The 17,569-nt window shown below is 37.0% G+C and overlaps 1 protein-coding gene across 3 annotated transcripts in view; it reads left to right on the plus strand.

Annotated features, from left to right (window-relative positions):
* The window catches only part of LOC123878878, a 60,732-nt gene that overhangs the window by 33,105 nt on the left and 10,058 nt on the right, over positions 1–17,569 (plus strand). Inside the window, exons 3-5 of one of the 3 annotated variants that reach the window (XM_045926252.1) lie at positions 3,096–3,488; positions 6,571–6,792; positions 11,639–11,863. In XM_045926252.1, the coding sequence (XP_045782208.1) occupies positions 3,096–3,488; positions 6,571–6,792; positions 11,639–11,863 (840 nt within the window). The remainder of the gene's footprint in view (positions 1–3,095; positions 3,489–6,570; positions 6,793–11,638; positions 11,864–17,569) is intronic. The other 2 variants (XM_045926253.1, XM_045926254.1) reach the window with 2 other exon arrangements.

Below are 17,569 nucleotides of genomic sequence, written 5' to 3' on the forward strand. Positions count from 1 at the left end.
TCAGTCAGCAGCAATCTCTTCTTAGTCACACTAATATTAAAAAGGCGAAAGTTTGTGTGTATGTGTGTGTGTGTATGTTTGTTACTCCTTCACGCAAAAACTACTAGACGGATTTGGCTGGGAATGAAGATAGATTATATCCTGGATTAGCACATAGGTTCCTTTTTATCCCGGAACATCACAGAGTTTCCACGGGATTCCGAAAAACCTAAATCCACGCGGGCGAAGTCGCGGCCATCGGCTAGTAAGGAATAAGGATGTAACATGTCGATATAACGAGTAAAATAATGTTCGGATTTCACCCAAATCGGTTAAGTAAAACATAGTAGCGGTTAAATGAGCTGTGATTGGGTGATCGAGGGGTCCAGCTATTGGGGTGAGGGTGCCACATGTCGGTAATCTAATTGTGTTGGTAAGCGATAGTGCCTTGGGATGGCTTTTGATGGGTGCTGAAACATAAACAGACTATGGGAGTGAAGGAATGGAGAGTGCAGTATTTACAAGGACAGCGTCTTACGTAAATTGAGCGGGACAAGGACAACGCTTTACACAATAATCCATTAAAGAGCCTTATTAGATTCAGAGCCTCGATAGCTCAACGGTTGAGGAGCGGACTGAATTTCGAAAGGTCGGCGGTTCAAACCCCACCCGTTGCACTATTGTCGTACCCACTCCTGACACAAGCTTTACGCTTAATTGGAGGGAAAGGGGAGTATTAGTCATGATTAGCATGGCTAATATTCTTTTTTAAAAAAATTACTCATTTTACTTCAGCATTGTATTTATCAGATCAAAGTAACATGGGTACGTGTCGTCATTATATACTAATTACCAAACACCCTGTACAGAAATAAATTTCCACCCTAATATCCAATGTCCGCGAATAATAATTTTGCAAGTACATACAGTAATTTTATTACATCCCCTAAAACTAAGAGTAAACCGACACCAATTGAAATCAAGTAGAAAAGCAATAAACATATATCTGTTACAAACTACCCTATCTGTTTGTAGTGTAACGATTCATGCAAGAGATTGCCAACCACTGAAAATAGGGTTACCAGATGCCCCGTATTTTACGGGTCACCCCGTATTTCAGGGTATGATAATACAGAAACCCGTAATTGCGAAAATGAAATACGGGGTAAATAAAGCTCCCGTATTTTATTCAAATTCAGCCGGGGCTGGCTGGCGAAACCAAACCCTTACGTTTAGTCCAGTAGAAAGAATATTTTCCTTGTGCGGTAATGCCTGGACCAATACCCGCGTAGCCGAAACCGAACGGAATTATAAGTTAAATGTAATTTTAAGTTAACATGCAGAGATTTTTATACATTTGTGTCACAAAATTCGTTTTTATTTCTTCATCCAGGTGTCTAACCAGATCTTTATATGCAAGGGTAATCGGAATGCAAAGTGCAGTTCGATTCAAAGCAGAAAGAAATAAAAACGAAAATTAAAAACTGGCGAATGGCTGACGTAGGAATATGTCCATAGACTAAACAGTTACTCGTCATATTATATCAATAATTGACATGACCTAAAAAAACAATCTTAAGGGCACAGACAGTATTTTTTCTGCCTTTTCCGGAGAGCTATGCATTAAGAGTCCTCTATGATAATTTTATGGAACGTTCGCTGGAAAGGTCCTCATTCTATGGTGTGGATACATCATATTGCATAAAGCCATCCACCCTCTCGCCATGTTAGTCCCTGTGGACTTGTTAATGTCCCCAGTGGGCAACTTAATTTTATTATCGTTTAAAAGAACATCAAACAGTAATTTTTATGACATGAAAAAATGTAATCCATACTGTTATTAGAAAATACTAGCTAAAGCCCGCGACTTCGCATGGATTTAGGATTTGAAATCCAGTGGGAACTCTTTGTGAACTAGACGGGTCTGCCCGCGAAATTCAAATTTAATTTGGCTTTTCACAATTTGTAAACTAATACGACAAAGTAGGGTTATGACATTCTAATTGCGCCAATGGCAGTATCATCTCCACAGGGTTATATAAAAATCTTTACTTGAAAGTGTTAGTTATTAAAATAATGATTTTGATGTAAGTTACTCACAAAAAAGTCGATTATTTTGACTAATTACTTTTGGTTTGTACAGACTACTTTTTTTAATTAATTTATTCATTCAGATACAAGTTTAACTGCAATCTCACCTGATGGTAAGTGATGATGCAGTCTAAGATGGAAGCGGGCTAACCTGGAAGGCGTATGGCGTAGGCAGTCTTTATCCAATCCATATCCCTTTGGTTTCTACACGGCATTGTAACGAAACGCTAATTCGCTTGGCAGCACGGCTCTGCCGGTAGGGTGGTAACTAGCCACCGCCGAAGCCTCCCACCAGACCACACCAGAGATTTAGAAATTATAAAATTCCAAATCTCTACCGGGAATCGAACCTGGGACCTCCCACTAATAAGACGTTTACCACTGCACCAGAGGTTGCCACTTACATATATGTATTAACAATGTAAAACAAGAAGTAAGCATTTACATAAAACGGAATAATAATTCTCTACACGATTTGGGCGTTCCGTTTTACGCAGAAATCATTAAAAATCTTTGATTAAGTCATTACCGTTTTGAATTATTATTATTGGAAAGTTAATCATTTCAACATGATTTCACTTGTGCCCTTTAGCTATACATAAATCCATACATTTTTACTCTCAATAAATTATACCTACCTAGCTTTTTAGCTTATACATATAAAAAGTCTTATAATTGTCGCAGGTATATTGTCAAAGCCGCGATATTACAATCTCACTAGTGATATTATAATTAAACGGTAGATTGTCAATTGACTTAATTTCTTACGATTTACCGGCCTGGTTTTAGTGACATTGTAATGTCCCGGGGTCTTATAGTGACATTCGGTCAAGGTCAAGGTAATCACGTGGTTAGTCGACGTAAGCCCGACAAGTTCGACTGAAAAGAACCCCGGATGGGTTCAAAACTAGTCGGGCTTACGTCGACTAAACCACGGGAGTACAGCTGGAAATAAATTTTAACGCTAAAACAAATCTTTTTTTAATAATATTGTGAGTAATAGGTGATGTTTTTCCTTGTTTCAGAAGCGGCCTGAAACTCCGTCAGCTGACCGATGGCCGCCATCTTGTGCAAGTCATATACACACCAAATGGCGTCCTTCAGGACTGCGAATACTTATCAGAGCCAAAATCAGCGAGAAACTTCATTAAAACATTAAGAAAAGAACTAAAATTAGCGTTAGACGAAGAAAGTTATAGGTTACTAGAAAAAACCCCGCGGAATTACGAAGAGGAGCGATATTACCGCCATTTTGGAAATGTGACGTTTCGGATTTTAAAAAATGGCGAAAAGTTACCACCAGATGTCGCTAGTTGGTTCAACTATGACAGATTAAAAACGGAATGCTTTGAAAAGCACGAAGAATTAACTTTTATGATGGAAAACAGGAATAAAGTCAGCGAAAACAGCTTGCAAAGGTTAGTTTTATTGTTATAGATTCAATGAGTGAAAATAGAAAAATCCAGGAAAAATCATGATTATCTTTCTTTTTCTAATTACAAAATTAGCTATGGACTCTGGGTTTTTTGTTATTTTAAAAGAAAGAATGAAACTACCTTTTGCCTTTTATTAACAGAAATAGAAAAGTTTTTCCAGCAGTCAGTTTTTTTTGGTTGGAGGGGAAGAAAAAATGAGAAAAAGGATTCATGGCTGATATTTTTTTTTGTTTTTGATGAATCTTTTATAATGATAGTCTATTTTTTTACAAGACAGTGTGCTTTATATAACGATATATTCACTTGAAATCTAATTTTGAGAAAGTGTCTAGATTACCACAAGATTGTTTGATAATAAATATCTAAAATTCGGCCACAAGAGGTTATTCTATTTTTAAAATTATTCGATTGCAAATTAATAGCTTTTTTTTATTCCTTATCTCAATCCAGCAAGGTTGAATTCTTAATACACGTATGGCAGCGTAATTATAATTTTTGAAAAAAAAAACCTTCTGTGGTCGGATACTATTTTTAATTTTTTTTATATCTAACGGCTACTTGTGACCATCTAGGCACTTCCTAATTTCAAACATTTTTCGTGAAATAACACTTCTTTTCTACACAATGCACTAATTAAATTACGTTTGTGTGCTTCCATGTTATGTATCTTATACTATTCACTCATTTGTATGTGTGATTCTACACGCACAGACGAAAGGAAAATAGACGGTGCCTTTGCGAAAAACGTATTCATTAAAGTGAAGCATGACCACGTGGTCTCTTTATTGGCTTCCCTAAACTGGCTTCATATTCTGGTGCTTCTTACCATATTATTTTTTTTATTTTTCCTTTGGCCTGATCTGACATATTAAATACATGATATATTTAAAAAAAATATTTTTCCATTTTTTGGATGCTATTACCTCTTCTGCACTTCGCACCACAAAATTACATAAACATTTTCTTTTGTGACTAAAACCTTAAGGCAAATTAGATTATTATTTATCTGTGACCATACTTTTTATTTAGGTAAGTACTAATCATTCTATTTTACACAAACATCTTAAAATGATTCAAAGTATCATTTTTGGTATTGTTAGGATCAATCAATATACATTTATATTGAGTGGTTTTATTATTTAAAAAGTATATAAGTACTAAAAATAAAAACTTTGTCATTAAAATGCCATTTTTTGCAATGCATATGGATTATCAGTAGCCTTGTCTGGATTATAGTCTTATACTTAATTGGTTAGTTAAATACATAAAAGAAGAAACACGGATATCTTATTATAAATTATAGCCATAAAAATACGCAATAAAATTATGGACCTCAGCTCTAGAATGCATTCTAGAATTAATGAAACGCAATAAAATATGTTTTAATCAGGGTCTTTATTTAAATAGGTAATTTCTTGATAACTAACTGATGGTTAGGTATATTTTTAACAGGGCTCTCTCCGTCACTCGTTTCATACAATCGTAGTTCCAATTTCATTTGAATATTAAGCAACCAAAGTCCATGAAATTTTGCAGACATATTCTAGAAACTAATATCTATGTCTGTGGTTTTCCAGATTTCTGTTAAAATATTCGGTTTCAATGTTACGCGGTCTTAAAAATTTTCATACAAATTTTTGAGCCCCTGTAATTTTAAAATTACATATTTTTAGAAAAATCTAAAACACCACAGACACAGATATTAGTTTCTAAAATATGTCTGCAAAATTTCATGGACTTTGGTTGCTTAATATTCAAATGAAATTGGAACTACGATTGTATGAAGCGAGTGACGGAGAGAGCCCTGTTACATAGGTAATTTCTTGATAACTAACTGATGGTTGGACGAACTTTTAGGATGACGTAAAAAATGGCAAAGATTACAAACTAATATGCAAAAAAAAATAGTTTTATAACATTTTCCCAATATTTTAACAATGTTTTGCAAATATTTGGTGAAGTTTGACGAAGTTTCAATCGTTAATGTATTGAAGATATAAAAAACCTCTTTGGATTTAACGAACAGATAAATAATAATTATTTAAAATTAAAAAAAAAAACATTATTTAAACCAGTTCGCACAAGTTGGCACTCGTACGCATGACTATAAAAAAAAACCGCCCAAGTGCGAGTCAGACTCGCGCACTGAGGGTTCCGTACTCGGGTATTTTTTTAACATTTTGCACGATAAATCAAAAACTATTATATATATAATAAATAAATAAAAATCTGTTTTAGGATGTACAGGTAAAGCCCTTTCATATTATGATACCCCACTTGGTATAGTTATCTCATTTTGAAAATTGAAACACATTTTAATTTTTTCTTTTAAAATATGATATAACCACAAATTCACGGTTTTCAGATTTATTCCTGTACTTGTGATATAAGACCTACCTACCTACCTTTCATGATTCTAGGTCAACGGGAAGTACCCTATAGGTTTTTTGACAGACACGACGGACAGACAGACAACAAAGGAAAAGGTGTAAACCTGTAAAGGTTCCGTTTTTCCTTTTGAGGTCGGAACCCTAAAAACCAAAAAATAAAAAAATATTAATAAGTATAGGTGTTATGACCGCAAATTCTTATTACTTACTTTAGATAGTATAATATACTTACTCTACGTACGCTACTTGGTTTAGAGTTCTGACTTTGACATAAAAACAGTCAGTCCAGTTAATCAGTAGGTAGGTTTATCTCGGGATAAATCATTAGAAACTGTATTTTACTGAATACTGAATAGGATTCAGTCACTATTTTTGCACGATCATTTCATTCACATCACCATTCCATTCGTTCTCTACCATACATTTCGCTCGCTCAATGCGCATTCACTCTCTTTGGGGTACAATAAGCTTATTAATATTACATAATCAATTATTATTCATCAATTAACATTTAAATATGCTGAATATCTCAACGCTTTTGCCCATCTTGCTGCACAAAAAACAAACGTTCCCGCCATTACAACCATAGACTGTTGTTTTTATTTTATCCTCTGACAGGCAAAGGTCGAAAACCGTACAGCCTGGTAAAATTAACATGCAACAACGGATGACAGGTCGCGCAGATCACTCAGGGAGAATTTCATAATGCCCGGGACGAAATGGTGCGGCGCAGGGCAATTGGCGGAGACTTACACCGAATTGGGGCCCGATAGGAACGAAGATCGGTGCTGTAGAGCACACGATAACTGTCGGATGAACATTGGAGGTTTTAAGCGAAGATTCGGCTATTTCAACGTCATGCCGTTCACGATCTCGCACTGCCGCTGTGACAGGAGGTTTGTCTATGATTTTGTTTTTTTTTTTCGGGGTTTTTGGTAGAGTGTCACGCTTGGGCTTGGGGATTGGGGAGGTTTGGAATTGGTGTTGTGTTTTGGGTGAATGAGTTGGGGTTTAACGGGAGTTTTCGGGGTTTGTACAGGGGTATAGACAAATCAAGTGGTTTATTGGTGGTATTACTGCATTATTGCATTTCAGAGTTATAATTTTAAGCAATGTTACAGCAAGATCCATTTTGTATATTATGTGTATAAATACATAATATTATGTACTGGACGATGTTTTGCATATTACCAAAAAAAAATATCATTGGGATGGAGGCGATATAGCTTTTCAATACAAGAGCACTGAAAAAGTAGTATAATTATAATAAATATATAACAGTTTCTACAACCGCACCGCAAGCTAACATCACACTCACTCTCGTGCTCTTCAACCCCAGTTTTTTTTTGCCATGCACCTTCCATGCACAATATGCAAACTGTGGAACGAACCTCCATCGTCAGTGTTCCCTCTAGATTTTAACATGGGGTTATTCAAGGGGTTGATCAACAAACTGTTGAAAAAAATATCGGCAGTTAAAACACCAAATTAATCCTGGTATGTACCCATTATCTACAATATAAGATGTCGTTAACAGGGTTCTCTCCGTCGCTTACTCCATACAATCGTAGCCCCAATTTCATTTGAATATAAAGCAACCAAAGTCCATGAAATTTTGCAGACATATTCTAGAAACTAATATCTGTGCCTGTGGTGTTTTAGATTTTTCTAAAAATATGTAGTTTTAAAATTACAGGGGCTCAAAGATTTGTATGTGAATTTTTAAGACCGCGTAACTTTTAAACCGAATCTTCTTTGTCGTAACACTCTTGGCAGAGCGGTCGTGGTCATCACGAGGTAACGTTTTTAGGGGAAGAAACCGAATATTTTAACGGAAATCTGGAAAACCACAGGCATAGATATCAGTTCCCGGAACGTTTCTACAAAATTCCATTGAGTATGATTGGTTAGTATTCCGATGAGAGACGAACTACGTTTGTATGGAGCGAGTGACGAAGAGACCCCTCTTAAACCACGAAATAAGCTTAAAATCATCAACAATTTGATTTATGCTATGAAAGTTTTATGTCTAAGAATAATAAATATTTACGGCAGAAAAACATACAAAGTTGTATTGAACTAGACATATTGCATTTTAAACACAGTTGCAATGCTTAAAATGTATGTATTATAATACTGTTTGCTTTATTATTTACTAGATGATGCCCCGACTTCGTCCGCGTGGATTTAGTTTTTTCTAAAAATCCCGTGGGAACTCTGCTTTTCCGGGATAAAATTCGCCTATGCCAATTTCCGGGACGCAAACTACCTCTGTACCTCTTTAAAACGGATAAACGGCTGAGCCGTTATGAATCCCGTCGGAACTCTATGAGTTTCGGGGTTAAAAAGTAGCCTATGTCCGTCCCCGGACGATGATGTAAACTAACTCTGTACCTTTCATCAAAATCGGTTAAGCTGTTGGGCTGTGAAAAGATGTGTCTAAGCAAATGTTTGAAATAATATCATAACGAGGTTAAACAAGATATTATGTAATTGACTAATTTCTTAATGGCAAAGTTTACCATCATCGACAACCCATGAGACATCCACAGCTGGACATAGATCTCTTGTAGGGTCTTCCACACGCCACGGTCTTGCGCCGCCTGAATTCAGCGGCTCCCTGCGACTCGTTTCGTGTCGTCTGTCCACATATTTCGTCGACCTTCCTGTCGCAGTGGTAAGCGCTGTGTAGTGATTCCTTTTGATTCTTAATCTATATACTAATAAATAAAATTGGAGTGTCTGTCTGTAATTTCGAAATAACTACCACATATTAAGGTCATATGGTTATTTGAACCACACCATAACTGAATCACACGTTTTTAAAATTTTTATCTGTCTGTCTGTCTGTCTGTCTGTCTGTCTGTCTGTCTGTCTGTCTGTCTGTCTGTTTGAAAAGGCTAATCTTCGGAACGGCTGAACCGATTTTAACGGGATTTTCACATACAAGTAGAGGATTGACCAGGGTGTAACATAGGCTACTTTTTTAACCGACTTTCAAGAAGGGAGTTGTGTTTTTCTATCTATGTACACCGAAATCTCCGAGATTTCTGAACCGATTTGCGTCATTTCTTTTTTAATCGATAGAGAGAATCGATAGATTGCGAGAGAATGTCGCAAAGTTTTGCGACATTGTTTCATAAAAAAATTTGGATTCCAACTCCTCAATCCTGATGCTGCAGGGGATCTGACCAATCCACGCGGGCGAAGCTGCGGGCATCGGCTAGTCTAGAATATGGGCATATTATCAGTAGGGCAATACATATTTTCATTTTATATTGCATAATACGTTGACTTCGTCAGAATCCGAGTTTCTTTGTAACTATCGTACCAATAAAGCTATAAAAGTATAAAACATGTGATCTAAACTCGTAAATACCCTTCAGTACCTCATTTATTATTATAGCACTCCATTGAGTTATTAACCCATGGAGCAACCAACACGAGCAGTTTTAAGCAGTCATGATTGACCGCTTCAAGTCGCTACTGCATGGTGAATATCTACCATTCGATATCCCAAGCGAATATACTTTAGTAAGAAAGAAAGAAAGAAAGGAAAACTTTTGTTTTTTGAAAGCTGTACCTCACATTACCCTATTATAACTGCGGGTTAGGTTATCCTGGCGCCTCTAATACTTGAGCATTGAAGTCAAAAGACCTCAAGCAGAAGAAGCGCCGGAATAAACTAAGTCATAATATGTGGCACAAACCCAAAAAAAACCGGACAAGTGCGAGTCAGACTCGCGCACTGAGGGTTCCGTACTCGGGTATTTTTACCACGGATTTATTCCTTTATTTGTGCTATTAGACCTACCTACCTGCCAAACATAATTCTAGCTCAACGGGAAGTACCCTATAGGTTTTCTTGACAGACATGACGGACGGACGGACATATAGACAGACAGACTGACAACAAAGTGGTCCGTACCTCAAAAGGAAAAACGGAACCCTAAAAACATCCAGCGCTGGTGTTCAGTCGGAATCCCAAAAGTTACCTACTGCACAAGCTGCCCGTATATGATGGCTGTTAGAGTCGCATATGCATTTCTTTGAATATGGGTCTGACAATTTTTATGCCAAGGTCATGAATTAAGAATTTAGCATGACTATGACTCATGACCTCTATGGTCAAAAATAGAGATGCACAAATTATGTGAAAAATCATCAATTTTGACGATATTTTAAACTGCGTAGGGGCTAGGACTTCAAGAAATGGACTCCTTTTTATATCATAGCCCAAAAAACGTAGTGTAGAATTATCATGTTTTATGTGTGTGCGTAATAAGTATGAATTTCTTCATTCCACCATAACTTCTAAATGCTTGAACAAATTGGGATATAAAGGGATATCGTTGGAATTCTTACATCATCCCGTGTGATACTTACTGGCTATAATTTTTTTGAAAAATAAATAAATCAATATGCTCTATGGCGTCATTTTCAAACGTGAATATTTTTAGTTTTTATTTATTTATTTATTTTTTATTTGTACCAGAAAGTTGTAACAATATAAATAAAAGGAAAGAAAAAGTGGACAGGGAAGCACTTATCTCTATAAGAGATCTCTACCAGTGACCCTTGGCAGTGCGAGAGGTTGTAACGGGAGTAGAATAGGTACAGCAAAGATAGGATTTTACTTGATTTTTGGCAGTGTTTTTTACATTACAACTGGTTAAATCAAAACTTCCCGTTCGCATCGTCAAGAGTTAGAGTTGTTGACAAAAATAATAAAGCAGCTCTAGGAATTATTAGCTCGATGTAACACTCCTAGGACGGATCACACATTACACAATTTACATTAAAATTTTAACGATTTGACACGTAAAATTAAAAAATAACGTTTCGTGTTGGTGGTCGAATCGGAAGAGGTCATCACATCAATCACTGTCAATAGAGTAACAATACATCCGTATCAGTCATATTTATATCTAGCTGTTAAAAAGAGAAATTCCTGAAAGGCCTGCAACGCATCGGCGGTACCTCTGGTGCTGCAAATGTTCATGGGCGGCTATAATCACTTAACACCAGGTGACCCGCCTGCTCGTTTGATCGCTATTCTTTATTTAAAAAAAGAAAGAGTTTCCCTGCGTTCTCTATACAAACGTATTTTGAAGATCCCGTGGGAACTGTTTGGGTTTCCAGGATAAAAAGTTGTCTATGTCAATAACATTCACGCAAGCTACCTCTGTACCCATACAAATCGGTTGACCGGATGGGTCAACTGATTTGAGGAATGCCGTGGGAACTCTTTGATTTTCCGGGATAAAAATAGCCTATGTCCGTCCCCGAGATATAAGCTAACTCTGTACCAATTTCGCCAAAATCGGTAAAAATTAAAAGGTAGCAGACAGACAGACAGACACACTTTCGCATTTATAATATTAGTATGGATTCAAATGAGAGCCAAAATAAAGACATTTGGCCGTCTATGTAACAGATTTACACCAAAGTCAGTGCCACGTTTATTCACTTGTCAACCTAAAAAAAGTTGCAAAGGTATGGTTAACATGCCAGAGTGTAACTGTTCATTACAGTTAAGCTTTATAAGTAAAATTGTATTATATGTTCTGGAATTTCTGGAACAAGCTCCGTTTTTCCTGTTCAGTTATACCGTACAGTTATGCCCTTATAGCTCCAAGCCACAGTGGCTCATGCATCACTTTACCGTCAACGTCCATAGCTTTTCGCAAAGGCTGCGCCGATGTGTACCTTTGCTTAGCAAAAAAAAAAAAAACTTGACAGAAAAAAACGCGACTCCATGGAGCTCCTACGGGTTCCGGGGACGAAATGGTGCGGCAAAGGATACTCGGCCACGAGATACTCACAGCTCGGAGGCTACACGAGAACTGACAGATGCTGCAGGGTGCATGATCTAAGGTGCCCTTTCTGGATCGGCGGCGCGGAGAAGAAATATGGTCTCTACAACTGGCGTGTCAACACGCTTATGCACTGTCGCTGTGATGAGAGGTGAGAACGTCAAATATGGAATGCTTCAAATTAGCTTGTGATTTCCCGTCTATTTTTTTACCTTAATCTTTGGTTTTAGAACAGGACTGCTGATGTTTGTGTTGCGGAGTCTAGTTTGTTAATTCTTTGGTAAAATTAAATGGTAGTAATTTTTAGTCTATTTTTTGCTTAGTCTGTGGCTTTTAAACAGTTTTTGGTGCGAATTATCAATGGAAAAGTAAGAAAATAATGTCCAATTCAATCAATTCAATTCAATAATCTTTATTGCGAATATGGGTTAGTTTACAGATCTTAAAACTATTATTGTTAGAAAACTAAGAAAACTATAGTCCTCAAAATAATAAACTAATCGATTTTCGCTGCTAAATACGTGCACAGTTTACACTAGCGCTTAGGAAAGTTTATACTGCAAGCGCAAGCAACGTATTTCTCAGTAGGTATCCTTTGAAATGCGGTCTGATATTCGTACGAAATCTCGTCTTGTTCCATTATTCAGCAGCCATGATTTTCTATAAAAAAAAAAAATTGTCTATGGTAACAATTTTGTACAATAAAAAAGTTAAAAATCTATCGGATAAAATCAAGAAAACCCATTTGTTATTAGATAGGTAGTTATTATCATAGGTAGATACTTATTTATTTGAATTGTGTCTTATTTTATTTCTTAAGTTATTTTTTCAGATTTTTTTTTTGCATAATGCATTTGTTGATGTAGAGTGTTAATGGATGAAATAAAATATAATCGGATAAAAAATTATTTTGTATATTTTTCCTTAATTTTAGTCTTGCAGGAAATGTACTATTTTTAGCATTTTATCATAAGTTTTGCATGTTTTCTTCATACTGTATAATGAGTACAATTATTATATTATATGCCTGTGTATAAAATTGATTTTATGTATTTATTTAAAAAATAAACCAAAATGCTTGTTCAATTCCAAGGATTTAGAGGATAGACTTAAATGCAAACGGTTTTATGTTCAAATCGTTAATAAATATAATATTTTCTAGTCTTTCGAGAAAACGTTTTGCGTCTTCATTCCTCATACGCATGGATAAGGTTTGGAATCATTCATTCATTTTGAAATCATTTTACATTGGTTCTACATTGCTGGTTTATCAAGTTACATAAAAATATTTTTTCGTAGAAAACCTTCAATGGATTAAAATTAAATGTCAAATGAGCTGGGTGATTATCATTCAGTGTTAGACACGGATGGTAACCCTAATAAAAGCAAGTACCATTTCCAAAAAACCAGAAAGTCTCCAAATGATCACATTAATAGAGTCATTTCTGGTAAAGCGTCGGTAAAAAAGGGTAAAATGAAATGTTTTTATACTTGAAATAAAATGGATAGAAATAATAAAAAACGTCACCACCCTGTCCGTGGACAAGATAGACGCAGCGGTTGGAACAGGTAATCTGTGGAGACGATTATCCATACTGATGTATAAATATTGTACCAACTATCATCATGGATTTCGTCTGTGTTGGTGTTAGCTGGCGGGCGTGCTCTGCCTTTTTGGGGTGTTTTTTTTTGTTAAAACTGACTGGAAAGCGCTCTAAGGGGGTGCCGTGCGTGTGTCGGCGAGCGCCGGCACAGACGGGGTCCATACTTGTATAGTTTAACTAACTTGTTACAAATACAACAGACGCAGGCGTTACTTTGAGGAATTCCATGATATACAATGGAACCAAAAGCTTAATTTGCTATAATCACACTAATATTATAAAGGCGAAAGTTTGTATGTGTGTGTGTGTGTGTGTGTGTGTGTGTGTGTGTGTGTGTATGTTTGTTACTCCTTCACGCAAAAACTACCGGACGGATTTGGCTGAAATTCAGAATGGAGATAGATAATATCCTGGATTAGCACATTTTATCCCGGAAAACCAAAGAGTTCCCACGGGATTTCGAAAAACCTAAATCCACGCGGACGAAGTCGCGGGCGTCAGCTAGTCGTCTTAATAAACGCTGAAATATTAGAGTAAAATTGTTTTTCTGTTACTTTGTATATTTTAATGTTGTTGTACATTTATATTCATAAGCTCAGAATTTTCTCCTCTTTCATTTGATATCCCACTCGATACAATAGCAAAAAAAAATTTGGAGACCTCCACTTTTTTTGGTGTAACATCCGTTAAGTCAATTTTTGTCGTATAAAATATAACCTATGTCACCCGGACCTTTAAAACGACTCAATTGACAACTCATTCATGTAAATCGGCCCAGTATAGTTTAGGCACTACAATGGAACACACAAAATCTGGATACAAACATACACACATGTCACATACATACATAATAGAATGCTAAAATCATTACCCTTCCTTTTGGCTTTGCCGCAGTCGAGTAAAAGCCTTTAAAGCTTTTGATAACAATCGACTCTGTTCGTTCTCTATTCCAAACTACAATCACAGAAACTGATAAAATCTCATACCACCTAATTGGTGGCTATAAATTCAGTCTATCCGTCCGTCTGTCTGTCTGCTCGGTTACACTGATTGGGAGTTATAGAGACAATTAAAAAGATGATTTTATATAATTTTGGACATAAATATTTAGTTTTGAAAGTCTAAACATACCTCCATTATAATAATCCATACTTTATATTATAAATGCGAAACTGTGTCTGTCTGTCTGTCCGTCTGTGTGTCTGCCGTGCCTGTCAAGAACACTTATAGGGTACTTCCCATTGACCTAGAATCATGAAATTTGGCAGGTAGGTAGGTCTTATAGCACAAGTAAACGAAAAAATCCGAAAACCGTGAATTTGTGGTTACGTACAAAAAAATAAATTAAAATGTGTTTCAATTTCAAAGTACTTAAGATAACTATACCAAGATGGGTATCATATAAAAGGGCTTTATTACTTGTACATTCTAAAAATGATTTTTATTTAATGCATAATAGTTTTTGATTTATCGTGCAAAATGTCGGAAAAAATAACCGAGTACGGAACCCTCGGTGCGCGAGTCTAACTCGCACTTGGCCGGTTTTTTCAGTTAAGTAGAATTAATACAGTTAAAAAAAATAAGGGTCACCCTATAATTAAACGTTTAACACCCTCTATTCAGATACAGGGTTAAAATTGTAATATCATCGTGTAGTGTAAGGTATCCGCCATTTTACTTAATAGATAACGTCACAGATAAAAACTACCTTTTAGAGAAGGGCACCATAGATAATGAAAACTTATAAAAACCTATTGAGGAAGTTTTAACTGTTCTCCAGATCTTTATTGCCGTAAAATAATCTTTTTATTAGTTTAGTTATTGTCCTGTCATTAAAGTTTATAAATATAGGCATACCTGTGTTCAGTAGTGGGCCGGTGATGGGTTGATGGTGATGATAATGAGGCATACCTAGACTAGCTTTTTAAGGTTCTAGAATAGAATAGAATATATTTTTTATTCAAATAAACTTTTACAGGTGCTTTTGAATCGTTAAAATAATTTACCACTGTCTGTCTGTCTGTCCGTTTGTCTATCAGCAGGCTGTATCTCATGAACCGTAGATAGAAAGTTCAAATTATCACAGAGTAGGTATGTCATGCCTATTGCCGCTATAACAACAAATACTTAGTAAAAATTTCAAAATGGCTGGATTTCTATTCAAATTACTAACTGATACCTGCGACTTCGTTCGCGTAGATATAGGTTTTTTTTAAAATCTCGTAGGAACTCTTTAATTTTCCGGGATAAAAAGTTATCTATGTGTTAATCCAGGGTATAATCTATCTCCATTCTCAGCTAAAGAGTAACAAACATACACACATACACACAAACTTTCGCCTTTATAATATTAGGGTCGTCGTCGACTAGTCGTCCGGTGGACATGTTGAATGCGTAATTAGTCTTAACTCTAAAGGTGCCCACGAACTTGAACTGAACTGCAGCTGAACTGCGCGTCGCGTCAGCGCCCCGCACGATATTCTCTCCAGCCGCGACGCGCATACGTCACTGCCGCGCGGCGCCGCTGGAGAGAATATCGTGCGACGCGCTGACGCGACGCGCAGTTCAGCTGCAGTTCAGTTCAAGTGCGTGGGGACACCTTAAGGGTTCCTTTTGTCCTTTTGAGGTACGGAACTCTAAAAATTAAGAAATGTCTCGACACCATCACTGCATTATTGAAACCAGCAGGCGGTCAACGCAACATGACTTTTAACGAAGTATCAAAATGATTGCAAACTCAAACTCATTTCTCAGAAGGCATGCCGAGACGAGAATTTTTGGCGTGCCTTGAATTTGATTGATTTCTAAGAAATTGCCAGAATATTATTGCCTTGGTAACGTTGGTAACCGAGTGCGTGTTGCCATGCCAGTGATGTAAAGCCGGCTCTACACTCGCACGTGAAGTCGCGCTGTTATTTCACCCCGTGAATGTATGCCGCGATCCACGCGTGAACTGTGTCCCTCCACACTCGCAAATCTTCAGTCTTGTTCGTGACTATGGACGAAACCCTTTGTCGCGGACCAAAAACCGACACTGATCGGGGAAAGGCGTGAACAACATCTACACTCGTGATTCGCAGTTGTCGCAGGCATTCGCGGCCGTTCGCGCCGCGAGTGTAGAGTCCACTTAATATTATGTTCGCTATCTATGGGCCTCATAAGAAAGCTCAGGTTGAAATCTATAAAGCGCACTTTGTCTTTGCTTAGACTTAAGTTTCAGTTAAAACGAGACAGATTTATGCCAGCGGTATAGCGCTGTCTCGTTTTAACAGTGTGTTAAGTCTGAGCAAAGTCAAAGTGCGCTCTATAGATTTCAGCCTCAGTGTCACTCAGCGGGCGATGAAGAGAGCTATGCTTGGAGTTTTTCTACGTGATCAAATCTGAAATGAGGAGATCCGTAGAAGAACCAATCCAGAATCCAGAATCCAGAATCCAGTGGATTGCGAAGCTTGATCGGCACTCGACAGGTGTTGGGTGTCAAGATGCTGGAATGGTGACCTTCCAGCAGAAAGCTCAGCGTTTGAAGACTCCCTATTAGGTGGAACAGACGACATCAAACAAGCCGCTAAGAGCCGCTGAACGATGCCAAAGAAAGCACAGCATTGATATCCATTATCCATATTATTAATTACTAGCTGACGCCCGCGACTTCGTCCGCATAGATTTAGGTTTTTCGAAATCCCGTGGGAACTCTTTGGTTTTCCAGGATAAAAAGTAGCCTATGTGCTAATCCAGGATATTATCTATCTCCATTCCGAATTTCAGTCAAATCCGTCCAGTAGTTTTTGCGTGAAGGAGTAACAAACATACACACACACACACACACATACAAACTTTCGCCTTTATAATATTAGTGTGATGAAGGAGTAACAAACATACACAGTCACACACACACACACACACACATACAAACTTTCGCCTTTATAATATTAGTGTGATTAAAAAGGTGTGTCTGTCTGTCTGTCAGCTAGCTTTTCACGGCCCAGCAGTAAAACTAATTTTGATGAAATTCGGTACAGAATTAGCTTATATCCCGGGGACGGACACAGGCTACTTTTTATCCCGGAAAATCAAATAGTTCTCACGGGATTCCCAAAGACCCATCTGCTTAACCGATTTGTATGAAATTTTGTAATGAGGTAGCTTGCGTCCATGTAATTGACATAGGCAGTTTTTTATCCTGGAAAATCAAAGAGTTCCCACGGGGTCTTTAAAAGCCTAAATCAACGCGGACGAAGTCACGGGCGTCATCT

The sequence above is a fragment of the Maniola jurtina genome, chromosome 26 (assembly GCF_905333055.1).
Source record: "Maniola jurtina chromosome 26, ilManJurt1.1, whole genome shotgun sequence".
Lineage (NCBI taxonomy): Eukaryota > Metazoa > Arthropoda > Insecta > Lepidoptera > Nymphalidae > Maniola > Maniola jurtina.